This window comes from Stegostoma tigrinum, chromosome 7, assembly GCF_030684315.1.
Source record: "Stegostoma tigrinum isolate sSteTig4 chromosome 7, sSteTig4.hap1, whole genome shotgun sequence".
Taxonomy (NCBI): domain Eukaryota; kingdom Metazoa; phylum Chordata; class Chondrichthyes; order Orectolobiformes; family Stegostomatidae; genus Stegostoma; species Stegostoma tigrinum.
The window spans coordinates 76,602,498-76,620,808 of NC_081360.1; the positions used below are offsets into that span (position 1 = coordinate 76,602,498).

Genomic DNA, 18,311 nt, shown 5'->3' on the forward strand with positions numbered 1-18,311 from the left:
AAGTTGAGGATATTCAAAGGTTCTTGTTTATGGTAAATCAGGTGAAGAAATATTTTTGCCTAAGCAGGCTATCATTACAGAACACTTGAGACAAATCACAAGGTGGGGATTTGAATACTCATTATGCGAATGCTTTTCAGAAGACAGATTATAATCCTCAATTTCTAATGATAATAGCATCAAAATCTTTAGCTACTAATTTCAGAGCAGTAGATTTCCAGGAGCAGCCAAAAGGGTGTCACAAGCTAACTCATCACTCATCAGAAGCATTGTGTTACAGAAACATAGTACACAGTGATTGAGAAAGACGCTCTTTCAGTTACGTTGGTCTCTGAAGATATTCACATTACATTTTTGGCCTGAAAGTGGCCATCAAAACAGATCTTTTTGAAGTTTCTCTTTCAACGAGAAGGAACGTACACAAAAGTCTCTAAGAATTCAAAGATTCCAAATTTGTCACATGAGATTTGCTTACATGACAGTCTATGTGCACAAAAATTATAGATGACGGCAGATGTGCCCTCAAGAGTGACAGGTAACAACTGAATGAATTATGATGTGATTTCATTCACAGAAATATAAGAATACGCTTGGTGCATGGCAGAACAAGGGCCAGCAAGTCACAATTGAATCAAATAGATTCAATGAGAACAAAATAGATTCATAATGTCTCAACATTTTCCAATGTTGCACTGATTGTTTAGCCATTTCAAAGACCCACAACATAGTCATGAAACTGCATTTACCATTGTTGATGACTTACTGACATATGATAAATGATGGGTCAGGGCAAATTTACTTTCAGAGCATTTCTCAGCAAAGCTGCACCAAAAGCATTTGGTTGTCACCAAGAGGCCCAGGATCTCTACAGGCATTGAGGAACTCATTACAGATAGTGAGGCATGTGATGTCCACAGGCCAGAACAAATAGAACTCATTATATCTATCAAGTTTCCAAACAGACCTTGGGAATACTTGGGAATATTCCAAATAGACCTTGGGGTAGTTTTGTTTTTATATTTCATGTAAAGTCTTATATTATCCTCATTTAGTATTTCACCTCAGGGGTCAAGGAGTAGAAATCGCCAGTTTTGGATTTGAACATGTTCAAAATTCACTGCAATACCCATAATTTAACAGCGAGGTAGAAAGTGGGATGAGAACAATTAAGTTGCTCTTGAAGAAATCTTACTCCTACAGAGGAATGTGACTTATTTGTCTGCCTTATTTCAACGTGATCTTACGTAATCAGAGTTACTAATGTTCAGAACACAAAGACTCAGTTCCCTATTGTGCCTAAGAAATTAGCTCTGCACTTATGCCATCATTACCAAGCAGTAGATGATAAAAAAACCAAAAAACCGAGAAACGTCTAAAATTTTAACAGCTTGCCTTCACTGGTCAGTACACTGGATATCGGAGTTGGGATGTTCAGGGCATTGGTTAGGCCACTTTGGAATACTGCATTCAGACCTGGTCTCCCTGCTATAGGAAAGATGTTGTTAAACTTGAAAGGGTTCAGAAAGGATTTGCAAGGATGTTAACGGAATTGGAGGATTTCAGCTACAGGGAGAGGCTGAATAGACTAGGGATTTTTTTTTCCCCTGGAGTGTCAGAGACTGAGGAGAGCCCTTATAGAGGTTTATAAGATCAGGAGGGGCATGGAAAGTGTGAATAGCCAAGGTCTTTTTCCTAGGGAAGGCGAGTCCAAAACTAAAGTGCATATGCTTAAGGTGAGAGTGGAAAGACTTAGAAAGGATTTGAGATACAACCTTTTCATGCAGAGGGTGGTGCATGTATTGAACAAGCCGCCAGAGGAAATGGTAGAGGCAGGTAAAATTACAACATTTTGAAAAAAACATCAAGTTGGGTACACCTACAGGAAAGATTTAGAAAGATATGGGCCAAGTGCTGGCAAATGGGACCAGATAGGTTTAGGATGCCTGGTCAGCGAGGATAAGTTGGATTGAAGGGCCGTTTTCTAACACTATGTTCAATAACACTATGGCTCAGCAGAGAAAATTTAAAAGGGTTGTTCCCAATGGCTGGGGAGTCCAGAACAGGGTATCACAGTCTAAGGAAATGGGAGAGGCTATTTAAGACTGAAATGAGAAGAAATTTATTTACCTAGAAAGTGGTGAACATTTGGAAATCTTTGACACAGAAAGCAGCTGAAGCTAGAACATTGAATGTTCGCAAGAAGGAGTTAGATCTCGGTCTTGGAGATAAAGTGATCAAAGGGTGTGTGAAAAAGCAGGAGATGGGGTACTGAGTTGGATAATCAGCCAGAATGATATTGAATGGCAGAGCAGGTTGGGGCTGCTGAATGGCTAACTCCTATTTTCTGTTAAAGTTTCTGTTTTTGGAGAATGATCCTATCATGTTCATCAGACAGAACATTATAATAAACATTACTGCATGAGTTAGGGAACAGCGCACCTGACGGTGATCAGGTATTTAAATAGAAAAGGTACAATTGCCCAAAAAGATGCCAATTTATACTGTTAAAAAGGTTGCACAAAAAAAACAGGAACTTCAACTTTTATCCCGTTCTGATTGAGCCATCCTCAGATTATTGCTTGGAATGAACCAAATGGTAAACCTGACAACAGAGGAGCACCTTGGACATTAGGTTGTTTACACAATTTTCCAAGGCAATTATATTCTACCCAATAACTATCTTTCTTCCAAATCCAAAGAGAACATATTCAGGAAAGACAGTTAAGCATCCAGATAATCTAAATTTCTAAAATCAAAGATTTTGAGACAGATGGGTTGTGGCATATATAATTATATAAACAAATAGAAATGATAATTACCATAATAAAGCTTGGGGTTGATGTTGCTTTTGATTCTGAAACAGTTAATACTTGTTTAACTGCAATAAGTACCATCCACCATGATAATGTCATAAACACTTAATGGGAGACAGGTCTAAAACGATGTCTTCCCAACAAACTCTAGAGTCATAGGGGTCTACAGAATGGAAAAGGGCCCTCCAACTCAACAGGTTTGTGTTGGTAAAAGGAAAACAAACATCTAACAATTTCAATCTTTTAATATTCCTATTTTCCAGCAGTCTGAATGTTGAAGATACTTCCATAGTGCTAGCAGTGAAGATCCCATGGAAATAAACTGTTTACTTCATGCTCCCAAGCTCATTGTTTCTTCACCCCAGTCATTAATTTTCACCTCATATAGCTCTGTACCACCTGAAGTGGTTAAAATAGAAAACTATAAACTTTAGATAGGCCTGGGTAATTTCAGTTTAAATATGCTATTCCTTGAAGCATTAAACATTCTCTGCACCCACTCTTGTCTTTGTAGACCATCTTATAAAACTCATCCTTTCACTATTTTGTAACTTGAGTTCTCTATCGTGCTGCTACTTTTCCCTTTATCCAACAATTTCAACAGGATCATTGCATTGCCTGGAGTCTATTAAAATCTGCACATAATTGCAGAGATGCAATAAGCATTATTTTGTTTTTCAAGGCTTTTTGTGTTAGATCAGAAGGTGGTTACCTTCACCCAAACTAGGCCATGCAAGTCCCTTAAGAACCCGTACACTGAGAGCTAGCAGCATAGGCAATGCATATCCCTTCCAAACAGCCATTCTTTCTACAAGCCCAGGGAATGCGTTGACAGAATATCAATGGAGGAAGATCTCCAGCCAAGTCTAATGGTATACTCTGCTGGTATTAATACCTTCTAACCACATCAAGTGTGAACATCTTGGGTCATGAAACCTTTTTGCAACTCAGAGTTACAAGCTAGGGTTTTGTGCTTTTGCCTTTGTGATTTTCAGAAAATTTAAGTGTATGTTTGGAAAAAGTATGGATTAGAATGAGCAGGCATAGAAAACCATAGCCACTGAATCCAGTGAAGCAGTCTAATCTTGACAGAAATGCCAACTGTCAGGAGGAACAAGAACTGAACTTAGGACATCATTCATGATATTACTTAGTACCAAACTAAATGGCTTTTTATAACTGATTCACTGGGAGCTCACTGACTAGAATACATTCATATGCAAACTACATTAGCTTCAAAAGATGAATGTTAAAACTCACGGCAATCACTTTCGTCTTCTCCATCACCGCAGTTGTCTTGACCATTACATCTGAAGATGATTGGAATGCACCGTTTCTTCTGTGAACACTTAAACTGACTTGGGAGGCAAACATGTGTCTCTAAAGAATTATGAATAAACACATTGTGGTCAATGTTCAAAACTGACCTCATACAAATGGCATCTAAATATTTTCTCAGTATAAAGTTGAACAATTTTAATGCAAATACTTACCACAGTTTGCCTCATCTGAATTATCTCCACAGTCATTCTCACCATCACAGATGAAGGCAGGTTTAGTGCATATTCCTGTGCCACACTGAAACTGACCTGGTCTGCATTTAAATTCAGCTGAGAAGTCAAGGAAATGTTGCTTATAGAAAGAAAGAATTTTAGGACATTTGGAACAATCACTGTGTGTATTGAAAAGTTAAGGAAAAAATGCAAAAGAGTTGTAATAGATTTCTGTTATCTTCAGAATTATTTCTATGCTGTCTTATAGCTCATGAAAGGAATGACACATTCTCATTTACAGCTTCTGCCATCTGTTTTGTTAACAATTTTGTCATCATATGGATACTTTCACACCATTGTTGGCACCAAAGAAAGTAATGACTGCATGTAAGGAGCAGGATGATGCAGTACCATTCCAAACAGGGCATTTATCTTGTATTAGCAAATATCTCGATTTGAAACTCCCCAATTATGTTAGAGATGGAATGGCAGATATTATTAAATACAAATATTTATGTCAAACTGATCAAAAATACTTACGGCAGTATTCAGGTTCGTCTGATCCATCTCCACAGTCATCTTCTGTGTCACATTTCCACCAGAATGGAATACATTTGTCGTTGCTGCAGACAAACTGTTGAGACAGTATCATGTACTTACAATACAATGAAGATAATTAAACCTAATATGAAATGTATATTCATAGTCATACATTGCAGAACATAAGCAGCAACTTGGCACAGAAATTGAAAGGTGTTATTTTGGTGATACTCCTTGGCCAAATAATGTTTGGTCTCACTCAGATTTACCAAATTGGTGGATGTAATAAGCTGGAAAATTGCCTTGTGCATTATTCATAATAAGCACAAGGCCTTTCTCAACAAGGTGCAGATCTCTTGGGGTAATCTTTAAATCATTCATTTATTTACCTTTCTTATTTTTCACCCTATGCAAAAATAGTGACTCATGCTGCTCTTGGCTTTTTGAGTGTTTAATGCAATGCCATATCAGCCTAGTAGCATATTCTTCATCTGTGAGACTTGATAGCAAAAAGTGAAAGGCTAACTAATAACTGAGAACATTGCAGCACTTTCCCAGTTATGTTTTCATCCATTGTCTAGCGAAAAATGAGAATATTGAATGATTTTTCCTTTCCCTAACTGAAGATTCTGAAATTAATTGGAATGTCCTACTAGCTCTCCTGCTGAAAGCTTGTGTTCATAAAATATTTAGTGCAGCCTAAGAAGTGGTCTGGAATGTCCTGACCTTTATGTGAAAGCAATGGAAGAGGATTCTAGTTCGGACATATCCACACTTTGAAGATCAAGCTGCTATGCAATAACTGTTAGTATCTCTCTGTTGCCCAAACACTTAAATCACTTTCAAGTTTAATTGCTTCAGTACCACTGGATTTGACAAGTATACCAGCAAGAGAAAGAAAAAAACACCTATCTGATATCAGATCACATACAAATTTAGCCCCACATTTGATCACAAGCAATGCCTCCCATTCTAGATGAAGCTAACTAATAACAATAGTTGAGATTTGACTCTTTAAAAAATACATGAGATGCAAGTGGCATTGATAAGACCAGCATTTATTTTCCATGTCAAATTACTTTTGGAAAAAGTTGTAATTGCATTCTTGAACTATTGCCATCCATGTTGTGCAAGTGCTGTTGTACAGAAAGTTGATCCAGGATCACAGTAGCCTTACAGTAGAGGCCATTTGGCAGAGAGAAGTTGCACTGAGCCTCTGAAGAACATTCCATACAGGCCCACCCCAGCCCTCACCCTATCCCTGTTACCCTCTGGGTTATGTTGGCTAATCCCCCTAGCCTACGCACGCCTGGGCACTATGGGGCAATTTAGTACAGCTGATCCAACTAACTTTCACATCTTTGGACTGTGGGAGGAAACCGAAGCACCCAACAGGAATTCATGTGGACAAACTCCGTACAGACTGTCATGCATAGAATTGAACCCAGGCTTCAGGGCACTGTGCGGCAGCAGTACTAACCACTGTGCCATTGTCTCACCCAGGATTTTGATACAGTGACAGGGAACAAGTGGTGATAGATTAAGGGGACTGAGCATAGTGGTATTACTATTGAAACTAGCAATCCAGAAACTTGGACTGACATTCTAGAGAAATAAGGTCAAATTTGACCACACCACCTGATGGAACTTTCAGTTGGTGAAGTTCTCATGCACCCGTTCCCCTTGTTCTTTTTGGTGCTAGAAATAGCATTTTAGAAGGAATTCTCAATCTACCCTTGGTGAGTTAAGACCTTAAGACGTAGGAGCAGAAAATGTATCCTATAAATGATACACATTGAACTACAACAACAAAATATCTAGAGTGGTGGCTGGAATGCCAAACAACAGACTACTTCATCAAGGAATGTTGTTTAATTTCTTGAATGTTACTAAAACACTTCTTACTAACTAAGTGAAGGCTATTTTATCACACTCCTAGTAGCACCTTGTAGATGCTAGACAAGCTATGGGGAATCAAGACGTGAAAAGCACTGCATAGGATTCCCAATCTCTTACTGCTGTTGTAGTTACATTATATATGTGATTGGCACAGTTAATTTTCTGGTCAATGGTGATGCTCAGGATGTTGATAAAGGGCAGTTCACCAATGAACATGAAGGGGAAATATTTATATTCTCTCTGTTTGAGATTGTCAGTTTAATATATATGTGATGCAAGTTATGTCGTATCAGCCAGTTTTCAGCCAGTCAACTTTAGTTGTACAATAAGATTATTACTGTAGTATGCTTACGAACCAATATTTCAATTGTTTCCATAGTTTCCATACCTTATGCCTGGTTCCATTTTAGACTAATTGATAGGGATTGATTGCTATGATAACCTCATTATCATTGCATCATGCAACAAATAGAATTGTAGAAGCCAAACTTGATGTATAGCTTTCATCTATATCCAAAAAATTCTATTTGTAAGTGGGACTGCATTCCAAACTTACATTTTCACAGGAGCCGTGTAGATAGCTGTCTGTGCTGCTGGGCCTACAAACCACAGAATGCTGCAACTACTACAGTGAAAGGTTGGACATGGTTTACCTCCCTAAAACTAACCTGCACTGCAAGGGCACATTTAAAGTACACTCTGCATTTGTACAGGATCCATGATCAAATTCTCCTGCTAGCAATGCAGATGCCTTCTTCAGTATATTACAAAAAAACATATGTGCAGGGCAGCAGTCAGACACTCGTCAAAAAATCCATCTCAAACTGTTTAACATAGGCAATGACACTTTTCTACTGCGAGTTTTTCTGTGTGCAGGATTTTTAAAGCGACTTACAGGGTAATTACAGAAGATAAACTAATTGCACAGGGAATTTAATGTATTTACATATATGTTTAAAGACAATACCTGGCTTGCAGTACAGTTGGAAAGGCAAGTCCTGCCATCAGCAGCAAGGTAGAAGTTTGTCGGGCAGGCACATTTGTATTTTCCTCCAGGTGACAGCAAACATAAATTGCTGCAACCTCCATTATTGACTTTGCATGGGTGACCAGGCACTGAGACAAAGATAAAAAGAAATCCTATGAGCTTTTAATCTGATGGACAGTGAAAACAAGTTGCGTACAAACATTTACAACTGGAAAACTTTGATGGTCCAAAATTCATAACATTAGAAAGTAGAACTGTAATTACAGTTTACAGACAATAATGAAACTGTATTATAGACGAGAGTTGTCTGCATGTTCTAACTAACGCGGGGACACAGTGATGATCATCAGCAAAAGACACCATTATCATTTCTGAGCCATTTCTGAGGCCATGGCTAGCGATGGAGCAGGAACCACTTGAGATGATAAACTCTTCAAACTCTTCTTTCTTACATCCCAAAGAAAGTTGCAGGTAATATAAGCATACACCTCTTTCTCCCTGCTTCTCATCATAACCTTACTCTTGTATGTTTTTTCTTTTTATATAACCAAAAAGTACAACCTGTTTAGGCAGTGGAAGAATAACAAGGAGGGGAGTGATGAAGAACAATCAAATTTTAATTTGCTATTTCTAGTTAACACTGTCATTATAAACAGCTTGGAAAATAGCACAGAGGTGGTATCTGCATATGCTGAGGCAGTGGGACAAGGATATTTGCCAGATAGTGATGGTTCACATACATTCTGGTGGGGCCAACTCAGCAAATTTTCATTGAACAACAAAAGGAGAAGGTTGATGGGTGTATATATCAAAATGATTTGTTGCTACAGGCAACTTCACAACTATCGGCAATACTGTTGTTGTCTTACTTTGTGAATGAAATTTTGACTCTAGCAGTTGAGAGATTTCAGTGGTAAGTCCCTTAATGACAGCCAACATTTGAGGTATTTTTTTCTGAGTAGAGTTTCAGGAATGAAGTATTGTCCCCGAAATTTCTTGGCTGGAAACGGTGTCTTGTGAACAGCTATTCTACTTCTCCTCCCTCTTCTAGTAGTTTGTCCTTCACTGTGTGACCTCTCCCAGTCAATCTTGATAAAGGACAACACACAAATAGGTCCTATTGCTGAGAGCAAGTGATTTGTGCTGAAGCCTAGAGCTAGCGAAAAGGACTACAGCACTCCTTGTATTCCTGTAAAATTGAAACCTCTATTGAAAGCCCAAAATCATTTAGGAATTTAGCGACAGTTTGAGAATTCAACTAGAAACTATTTGCTAAGCAGTTGACAATTTCCTTGCTTAGCTAGGGGTGAGAATGAGGTGAGCTTCCTCACACTGCATAATGCATTTTTGCTGTAAGGTTAAAAAAGGCCATGAATCAGGGCAGGAAGCCTTAGAATAGAGGCATGTCTGTTAAATCAGTAATGACATGGTATGCTCGCTGTGGATGCTTCCAGCTCCCCATGTACAGGTGACATTGGTGTATTTCCAGTCAGAAGAAAGAGTACGTAATACAGGCTTGATTTTGGATCACTGATTGTACTCATGGCATCTAAAATCCAGTGCTATCTAGCCAAACTGAATCTTACAAAATAGTATTACTCAGATTATACTACTGCTTCATGTTGGCTCCATTAAAGTGCACCCCTCATACCTATTATGTATTTGCTAATTTCACCAGTTTATGTCCTTCTGAAGTCTGTGACTATATTTGTCACTATTTATTATGTTGCCAAGATATTTTATAATATACTTTGAAACAGAATGGGGCGGCACGGTGGCTCAGTGGTTAGCTCTGCAGCCTCACAGCACCAGGGACTCAGGTTCAATTCCAGCCTCAGGTGACAGTTTTGTGTGGGGTTTGCGCATTCTCCCCGTGTCTGCGTAGGTTTCCTCTGGGTGCTCCAGTTTCCTCCCACAGTCTAAAATCATGCAGTCTAGGTGGATTGGCCATGCTAAATTACCCATAGTGTTCATGGATGTGTAGATTAGATGGGTTTTAGGTGAAAGGGTTTGGGTCGGTGCTCTAAGGGTCAGTGTGGACTTGTTGGGCCAAAGGTCCTGTTTCCACACTGTAAGCGTTCTATGAGTACATCTAATATCCAAATTCAAGTCATTTACATATAAGAAAAGCAAGGACCCTCTAGTGATTCCTAAAGGACTTCACTGGACAATTATTTTGTGTCAGAAATATATTCACTCACCACTGCTCTCTCCTTCCCATCACTTATTTGTTGCCAGATACATTTAGCAACCATCGTTTTAATTCTGTCTCCATTTTCCTGTCTCTTACATCTTTTCAAAGCCCATACATGCAACACGTATGTCATCATTTTTATCAGTCTGCTTCAATATTTCATCCAAACTGTTTAATCACGTTGGTTGGACATGATGTGTCTTTCAAAAAGCAAACAGATTTTGTAACGGCTACCCCTCAATAATTCTTATATGGAGAAGCATGAACTAAGTTTGTCCTTGACAATTTTCACTAGCTGTTTTCCCAGCACACTGGCCTTTAGTTACCAGGCTTATCCTCCTGTTTCTGAATAGGAATGTAATATCTATAAGTCAGTTATCCATGGTCCTGGCGTATCTGCTTTATCCAAGGAGGACTGAAAGAAAGACTGGGGTCAGAACCTATGCTCCATACTTGGTTCACTTATCAACTTTAGACGCATTCTGTCTGATTTGGTTGGCTTCTTTATTTTGATTGATGCTGACTTATTTACACTTCCCTTCCATTTTTTCCCCCTTTCCTTCTTTATAGCAACATTAGCTGATCCTTATTCTTTGGGGAGACTCTCATTCAGTTCTTGAAATGTCCTTTGATTCCAGGGGGAGAAAAAAAATCCTTCTGAATTGAATCCAACATTAACAATAATTTTCTATTGTATACGTTTATAACAGATTTTGGGGTTGACTTTTATTTTGACTGTTTGACTGCTATTCTTTTCTCATGTGCTGTTTTTATTCTTAAATCCTTTCCCAATAGCGCCCTGCACATTTTGTATACTGCCTGGTGTTCAATTATATTCTACACCTGTTAATTGCTACAAGCCTCCTTGTGTTTTGCTATTTTAATGTGTGTTTCCATTGTCATCGAGGACATTTGGATGAGATAGGCTACTTGGGTAAAATTTTTGGTTTTTATCTGAGCATTCTCCACTTTGAAGGCCTACTTATTGCTTTTTTAACATTTCCTTTTTTTGTTTCTAGTCCACTGTGTTACTTTCTTCCCAAATAATTGAAATCAGAAACCTTCCAATCATTGACTTTCATTTTTGATCATCTTATGTCCTTTTCTATTGCTACTTCAAAACTAATGTTGTTGTGATCTTGATTACCCAGATATTCTCCCACTGAAATATGTTCCACTTGCCTGACTTCATTCCTCAGAACTAGACCTTAGAACTGTTTCCTTAGTTTAATACCTCATTATTCATGTATTAAATCAGGCAGAAGAAAACATGCTGTCATTTACTTTTTACTGTCAAAATACTTCAGTCTACACATTGGTTTCTATCTTTCCCTTTTGAATACTCTCCCTCTCCAGGAGCAAAACCTGTTCTGGAGAAAAATCAAGGTCTTAAAGACAAACTTCTATCAGAGATAACACAGTGTAGAGCTGGAGAAACACACAGGCCAGGCAGGATCAGAAGGACCAGAAAGTTGACGCTTTGGGTTGAGACCCTTCTTCAGAAAGGGGGAGGGGGGGGCAAGGGAGCTGGGAAATAACTGGATAGAGGGGGGGGAGGCGAGGCTGGGACAAATAGGTGGGATGGTAACAGGTGACTGCAGGGAGGGTGTGGTGGGGATTGGTCAGAGGGATGGATGAGGCGGATTGGTGGGAGAGAAGGTGGACAGATTGTGCCAGGGCAAGGAGGCGGGGATGACAGGGTGTGTTGGAAATATGATGAGGCTGTGGGCGGGAGATTTTAAAACTGGTTTCCATACTTAGGCCATCGGGCTACAGGTTCCCGAGGGGGAATAAGAGGTGTTGTTCCTCCAGTTTTTGGGTGGTGTCAATGTGACACTGCTGGGGTCTCAGGGTGGACATGTCACCTAGGGAGTGGGAGTTAAAATGGTTGGCAACTGGAAGGTGTTGTCGTTTGTCATGTACAGAGCACAGATGCGCTATGAAGCGGTCTCCAAGTCTACGCTTGGTCTCACAGATGTAGAGTAGGCTATATCGAGGGAACAGCAGATAGAGTAGACCAAGCTGACAGTTGTGCAGGTGAACCCCTGTCTGATATGAAAGGTTTGTTTTGGGCCTTGAATGGAGGTGAGGGTGGGAGGCGTTAGGGCAAGTACAGCATTTCCTGCAGTCGCAGGGAAAGGTGCCTGGGGTTGTGGGGTTAGTGGGGAGTGCGGAGTGGACGAGGGAGTTATGGAGACAGCAGTCCCTTTGAAAGGCAGATGGGGTGGGGAGGGAAATTAGTCTTTGGTTGTGGGGTCAGATTGTAGGTGGGAGAGAATGATATGCTGCATGCGGATGTGGGAGGGATGACATGTGAGGAGAAGGGGGAACTCTGTCTTTATTTTTGTTGGGGGAGGGTTTGTGAGGGCAGAAGTGTGGGAAATGCAAGAGATGCGGTCGAGGGCATTTTTGATCACTGTAGCCTGGGAAGGAGTTATAGTTCTTGAAATTGGAGGACATCTGGGATGTTCAGGAGTGGAACACCCCACCTTGGGACAGATGTGGTGGAGGCGGAGGAATTGGGAGTATGGGATCACATTCTTGCAGGACGGTTTTTTTAAGATTAGATTTCCGACAGTGTGGAAACAGGTCCTTCAGCCCAATAAGTCCACACCACCCCTTACAGCATCCCACACAACCCTGAACACTATGGGCAATTTAGCGTGGTCGATCCACCTAGCCTGCACATCTTTGGACTGTGGGTGGAAACCGGAGCACCCAGAGGAAACCCATGCAGACACGGGGAGAATGTGCAAACTCCGCACAGACAGTTACCCGAGGCTAGAATCAAACCCAGGCCCCTGGTGCTGTGAGCTAACCACTGAGCCACCGCGCCACCCAAGGTAGTGAGAGGAAGTGAAGCCCATGTAGCTGTGGGAGTCGGTGAGCTTGAAATAGATGTCAGTTTTGAGGCAGTCGCCAGAGATGGAGATGGAGAGGCCCAGGAAGGTGAGGGAGGTATTGGAGTTGGTCCAGGTGAAATTGAGGTTGGGATGAAAGGTGTCAGTAAAGTTGATGAACTGTTCAAGCTCCTCATGGGAGCATGAGCAGCATCAATACAATAATGTTGCAGAGGAAGAGGTGTGGGATAGTGCCAGTATACAGTGGAAAAGGGACTATTCCACATATCCTACAAAGAGGCAGGCATAACTTGGGTCCATGCTGGTGCCCATGGCCACCCTGTTCGTCTGTGGGAAGTGGGAGGAGTTAAAGGAGAAGTTATTCAGGGTAAGGACAAGTTCTGTTAAGGGAAGTCACCAGTTTTTAAATCTTCCCACCCAAGGCCTCATTCCATTTCCAACCCTCCCTCTCATCTCCGCCTTTTGACCTGACACAGCTTGTCCATTTTCTCTCCCACCTATGCACCTCACCCATCCAACTGACCAATCCCCACCCTGCACTCACCTATCACCATCCCACCCACCTTCCTCAGCCCCACCCCTCCTCTCTATTTATTTTGCAGCTCCCTTCCCTCCGCTTGTCCCCATTTGTGAAGAAGGGTCCCAACCCGAAACGTCAACTACCCTATTCCTCTGATGCTGTTGGGCCTGCTGTGTTCCTCCAGCTCCACAGTGTATTGCCTCTGACTCCAGTATCTGCAGTTGTTGCTATCTCCTTTCAAAATCACCGGTCTCAATTATCACTGAAACCGTTCTGGTTTATCTTTTAAAGATCCTCATTTCTAAGATTGTAATTGTTCCTCATTGGACTGAAAATATAGTTATCAAGAACAATCTGCAAAATTTGATGTTAAATCGTCTAAAGATATATTAGTATAGATGAGCCAAACGTACATCAGTGAGATAGTATTTCAGGAACACTTTCAAGGAGATGGAAAGATGTAGAGCTTTAAGGAGGGAAGTCACAAGTATAGACCTTAGCAGCTGACTTCATGGTTTCCACTGGAATAATTAAAAGTGGGACACTCAAAAGCCTGCACACGTTTTAGGAGCTCTTGATTGTCATTGCTCTTTTATTTTCATCTTTGTCAGGGACTTGAGATTCCATAATATTGCTCTTGCTGCTTTCATACTTCTCTAAAATTTACTAACTGATGTGTATTCCTATCTCCTATTCTCTGGCCATTGACAGAAAATACGCATCAGTTACATATTGTGTTTTTATTCCTTAAAAATAATCCAATACAGTCTGTCTTCAGACCCTCTAGTACTTTAGCAACCTGCAGAATTAAAGCTTTTCCTCACATGTAATGCTGAATAAATATCACATTATATATTTGCAGGAGCTTACACAAGGCACACAGGGTTGAGATAGACAGGCTTTAAATCAGTAAGGAAATCCAAGGTTATTTGAAAAAAGGCAGGAAAGTGAAGTTCAGGATTGCCATATCAGCCATGGTCTCATTGAATGCTAGAGCAGACTTGAAAAGTCAAATGGCGTCAGTTTAATTCTATATATTTTTGTTGTGTTTTATTTTTGTCCATTTAAAGGCTCAATAACTAGCTGTGTGCAGTTTGAAGCAGTTGTAATAATAAGACTGGATAACTCAGAATTTATGACTTGTGACTCTTTGAGCTTGAAGTCATCTCTGCAGGCTATAAACGAATGTCAACCACCTCATGAAATCCTGACATATCTTAACAAAGGCAAATGAGTCACTGGACAGAGGATGGCTGTTGCAGAACGTGGGTGAATGCCAAGTGCATGCATCTATAGTTTTGAAACAAGTTTTAAAAGCCTTGTTAGCAATTCCACAAGAAGTTACATAAAATCAAGAGTTTAATTTTTACTGGTAAAAATCAGCTTCAAGGCACTTATGCTGACTCTACAAAACTCCTGTTCGCTCAGCAATATAAGGGTCAGTGCATGTGATATATTCTCTGTTCATCAATTTATATAGTTTGAGCAGACTTCAGTCACCTATTGTTTTCATTTTTATGCATGACACAATAATACTTCCCGTGTGCAACATTTTTTTTCCTTAAGAAGACAAGATAAAATTATTTCCTAAGCATAATTACATCGATCATTCAATTACACAAATGATTTTTACATTAAATTTGGAAAGCATACAGCATGTTGCAAAGAATTACCATCTGGTTGTCTGTGAGGATGATACACATGGATATCCATTATCTGATGCCAGGAGCTGATTAGTGACATCTTGTTTAAACCTGTGGTTTTATGAGCACGGCTGACTGACTTAGTTTTCCAATCTGTCCAGTAAATGTAGTCTTCAAATAATGTCACTGCTAAAACATGTGGGATATCTTGGTTCTGAACTGCAATAGGATATGGATATATTAGTATATTATATTGGAAGAATGCCAGCCTCAACATCCAACATTGTATGAACCATCAGACACAACTGGAACATAATTTTTTTTATGAATAGCTGCTGCAACAGTATACCAGCTCCCTGTGTTCTTCATTACTATTTGAAAGATCATAGAACAAAGCATAAACTCTGCTATCTTGCAGTTTCACTTGGTCTAACACTTGACAGAAAATGAAAATGCCTGCTTATAACAGAATCTTTAGAAATTCTTCAACATGAAATCACAATTTTATTTGCCTTTAGTTTTCGCTCTTCTGAAGGTACCACATTGTAATGAACAAACTATCTTTAAAATGTTTTTAGAAGGGGGAGGTGCTAACTTTTTGGGTGCTCCATTACCATCAGGGACATACCCAGAGCAAATAATACCTCACTTCCACCCTACCTGCCTATAATTCAAAGTCCATCCCCTAACTTTCCTCTTGCCCTCCCTAAAGTAGGCAAACACTCCTTGCAAATGTCCCTTAACTTATCTCACTCCAGAATGTCAACATCCATTACAAGACATGGCATTCCACCATAGCAACTAATGGAACTTAAATTCAATTAATATCACACTCTGGAACATAAGGCTAATCTCAGTAATGATGCCAAGAAATCATCATCAAACTTGTGAAAGCCCATCTGGTTCAGTAATGTCCTTTACTTGTCTTGCCTACATGTGATTCTCGACCTATACCCCTTAAATGTTGACTCTTATTGGCTCTATAAATTGCTCTGGCAAGCCATCCAGTCCAAGGCCAATTTGTAATGGGCAACAAATGTTGGCCTTGTTGATAATGCCCATTTTGCATGAAGAAATAAACTCGAAGAAAATTACAGCTGGAGAGAATCGATGAATAATTTATTTCCCTTTAGTTTTTTGATCTGTTTTGAATAACCTTTCACTGTTACCAACCACTGACATTTTCTCAGTATTAATAAACTTGCTACAGATTTACTCTATTAGCCTAAACATGCCTGATTATCAATTAACAGATTGATCAACAATAAAATTCAAACACTCAGCTTGTCCTGCCTCGTAGATAATCTCTAGGCAGAACTTAACATGATTCTGTCTAGACAGCTATTTTTTAAAAAAAAAATCTTCTTCGACTTTCAGAACCCTTTGTGGTCAGCGTCTTGAAAATCCCTTAATGAGAACAGAGAATTCACAAGGCCGTCTTAGTTTCAAACAGAACATGTTGCGGCAATCAATGATTGACCTAGGAATAAACTTTAATTCCAAGTAACAACGGCAAGGAAGGAAGCCTTGAGCATGCCTTTAAATCTGATATTTTAATTCCAGTACCAAACGTTGGCCCAAAATCAGAAGCAGTTTTTACAATACAGTGAACATAGAACGTTACAGCACAGTACAGGCCCTTCGGCCCTCGATGTTGTGTCAACCTGTCATACCAATCTGAAGCTCATCTAACGTAGTTCTAGAGAACATAGAAGAAATTTTATTCTGACCTTGTTAACATGTTTGAATTAGAATAAATTCATGCAAATGGTATTGAATTGCACCTTTTGCCACAGTGTATATTTATATATATGCAAAACTGTTGCCGTCACAGAGAAGATTTCTGTTATCCACCACAAGTGGATGATATTTTTATGCAATTAAAAAAAGAGGAAAATCTGGGTCAGATAAAATCCTAATATTTTGTTAAAACACAATTGACTCATCATCATTCGAGGAGCTAATATTGTCTTTTTGTGTACACTCTCTCCTTTTTTTAATCTGATCAGCATTTTTTGCACTTCTTCCAATCTCTGTCATCAGGCAAAAGATATAAAAGCCTAAACACATGTGCCATTTTCAAATAGCAATAATATATGGTGCAACACGCATAGGAACATATAAATCAGGAGCAGGAGTAGGTTATTCAGTCCCTTGAGCCTACTCTGCTCTTCAATACAATCATGCTGATTGGATTATAACTTGAAATCCACATTCCTGCTGACCCTGATAATGCTTTAATCCATTGCTTAACAAGAATCTGTTTGCCTGCCTTACAAATTGTCAAGGACTCTGGAACTCTTTTTCTGAAAAGATGATGGAAACAAAGACTCATGAATCTATGAGTGAAAAAAAATTGCCTAATCTCTGCTTTAAATTAGTAACCCCTTAATTTTAGACAGCTACTTCTAGTTCTAGAATCTCTCATAACAGGAAACATTTCTCCATATCTACCTATTACCAATTCCTCCGCCGCATCTGCTCCCACAATAAGACATTCCACTCCCGCACATCCCAGATGTCCAAGTTCTTCAAGGACCGCAACTTTCCCCCCACGGTGATCGAGAACGCCCTTGACCGCGTCTCCCATATTTCCCGCAACACATCCCTCAAACCCCGCCCGCCCCCGCCACAACTGCCCAAAGAGGATCCCCCTCGTTCTCACACACCACCCTACCAACCTCCGGATACAACGCATCATCCTCCGACACTTCCGCCATTTACAATCCAACCCCACCACCCAAGACATTTTTCCATCCCCACCCCTGTCTGCTTTCCGTAGAGACCACTCTCTCCGTGACTCCCTTGTTCGCTCCACACTGCCCTCCAACCCCACCACACCCGGCACCTTCCCCTGCAACCGCAGGAAATGCTACACTTGCCCCCACACCTCCTCCCTCACCCCTATCCCAGGCCCCAAGATGACATTCCACATTAAGCAGAGGTTCACCTGCACATCTGCCAATGTGGTATACTGCATCCACTGTACCCGGTGTGGCTTCCTCTACATTGGGAAAACCAAGCGGAGGCTTGGAGACCGCTTTGCAGAACACCTCCGCTCAGTTCGCAACAAACAACTGCACCTCCCAGTCACAAACCAATTCCACTCCCCCTCCCATTCTCTTGATAACATGTCCGTCATGGGCCTCCTGCAGTGCCACAATGATGCCACCCGAAGGTTGCAGGAACAGCAACTCATATTCCGCCTGGGAACCCTGCAGCCTAATGGTGTCAATGTGGACTTCACCAGTTTCAAAATCTCCCCTTCCCCTACTGCATCCCTAAACCAGCCCAGTTCGTCCCCTCCCCCCACTGCACCACACAACCAGCCCAGCTCTTCCCCCCCACCCACTGCATCCC

At 40.4% G+C, this 18,311-nt stretch overlaps 1 protein-coding gene across 1 annotated transcript in view; it reads right to left on the reverse strand.

Moving 5' to 3' along the window:
* The window catches only part of LOC125454115 (low-density lipoprotein receptor-related protein 1-like), a 1,886,982-nt gene that overhangs the window by 198,136 nt on the left and 1,670,535 nt on the right, over nucleotides 1–18,311 (reverse strand). Inside the window, exons 61-65 of the mRNA XM_048534492.2 lie at nucleotides 14,982–15,170; nucleotides 7,713–7,861; nucleotides 4,847–4,940; nucleotides 4,307–4,423; nucleotides 4,074–4,193 (exon numbers count right to left, since the gene is read on the reverse strand). Of these exons, the coding sequence (XP_048390449.1) occupies nucleotides 4,074–4,193; nucleotides 4,307–4,423; nucleotides 4,847–4,940; nucleotides 7,713–7,861; nucleotides 14,982–15,170 (669 nt within the window). The remainder of the gene's footprint in view (nucleotides 1–4,073; nucleotides 4,194–4,306; nucleotides 4,424–4,846; nucleotides 4,941–7,712; nucleotides 7,862–14,981; nucleotides 15,171–18,311) is intronic.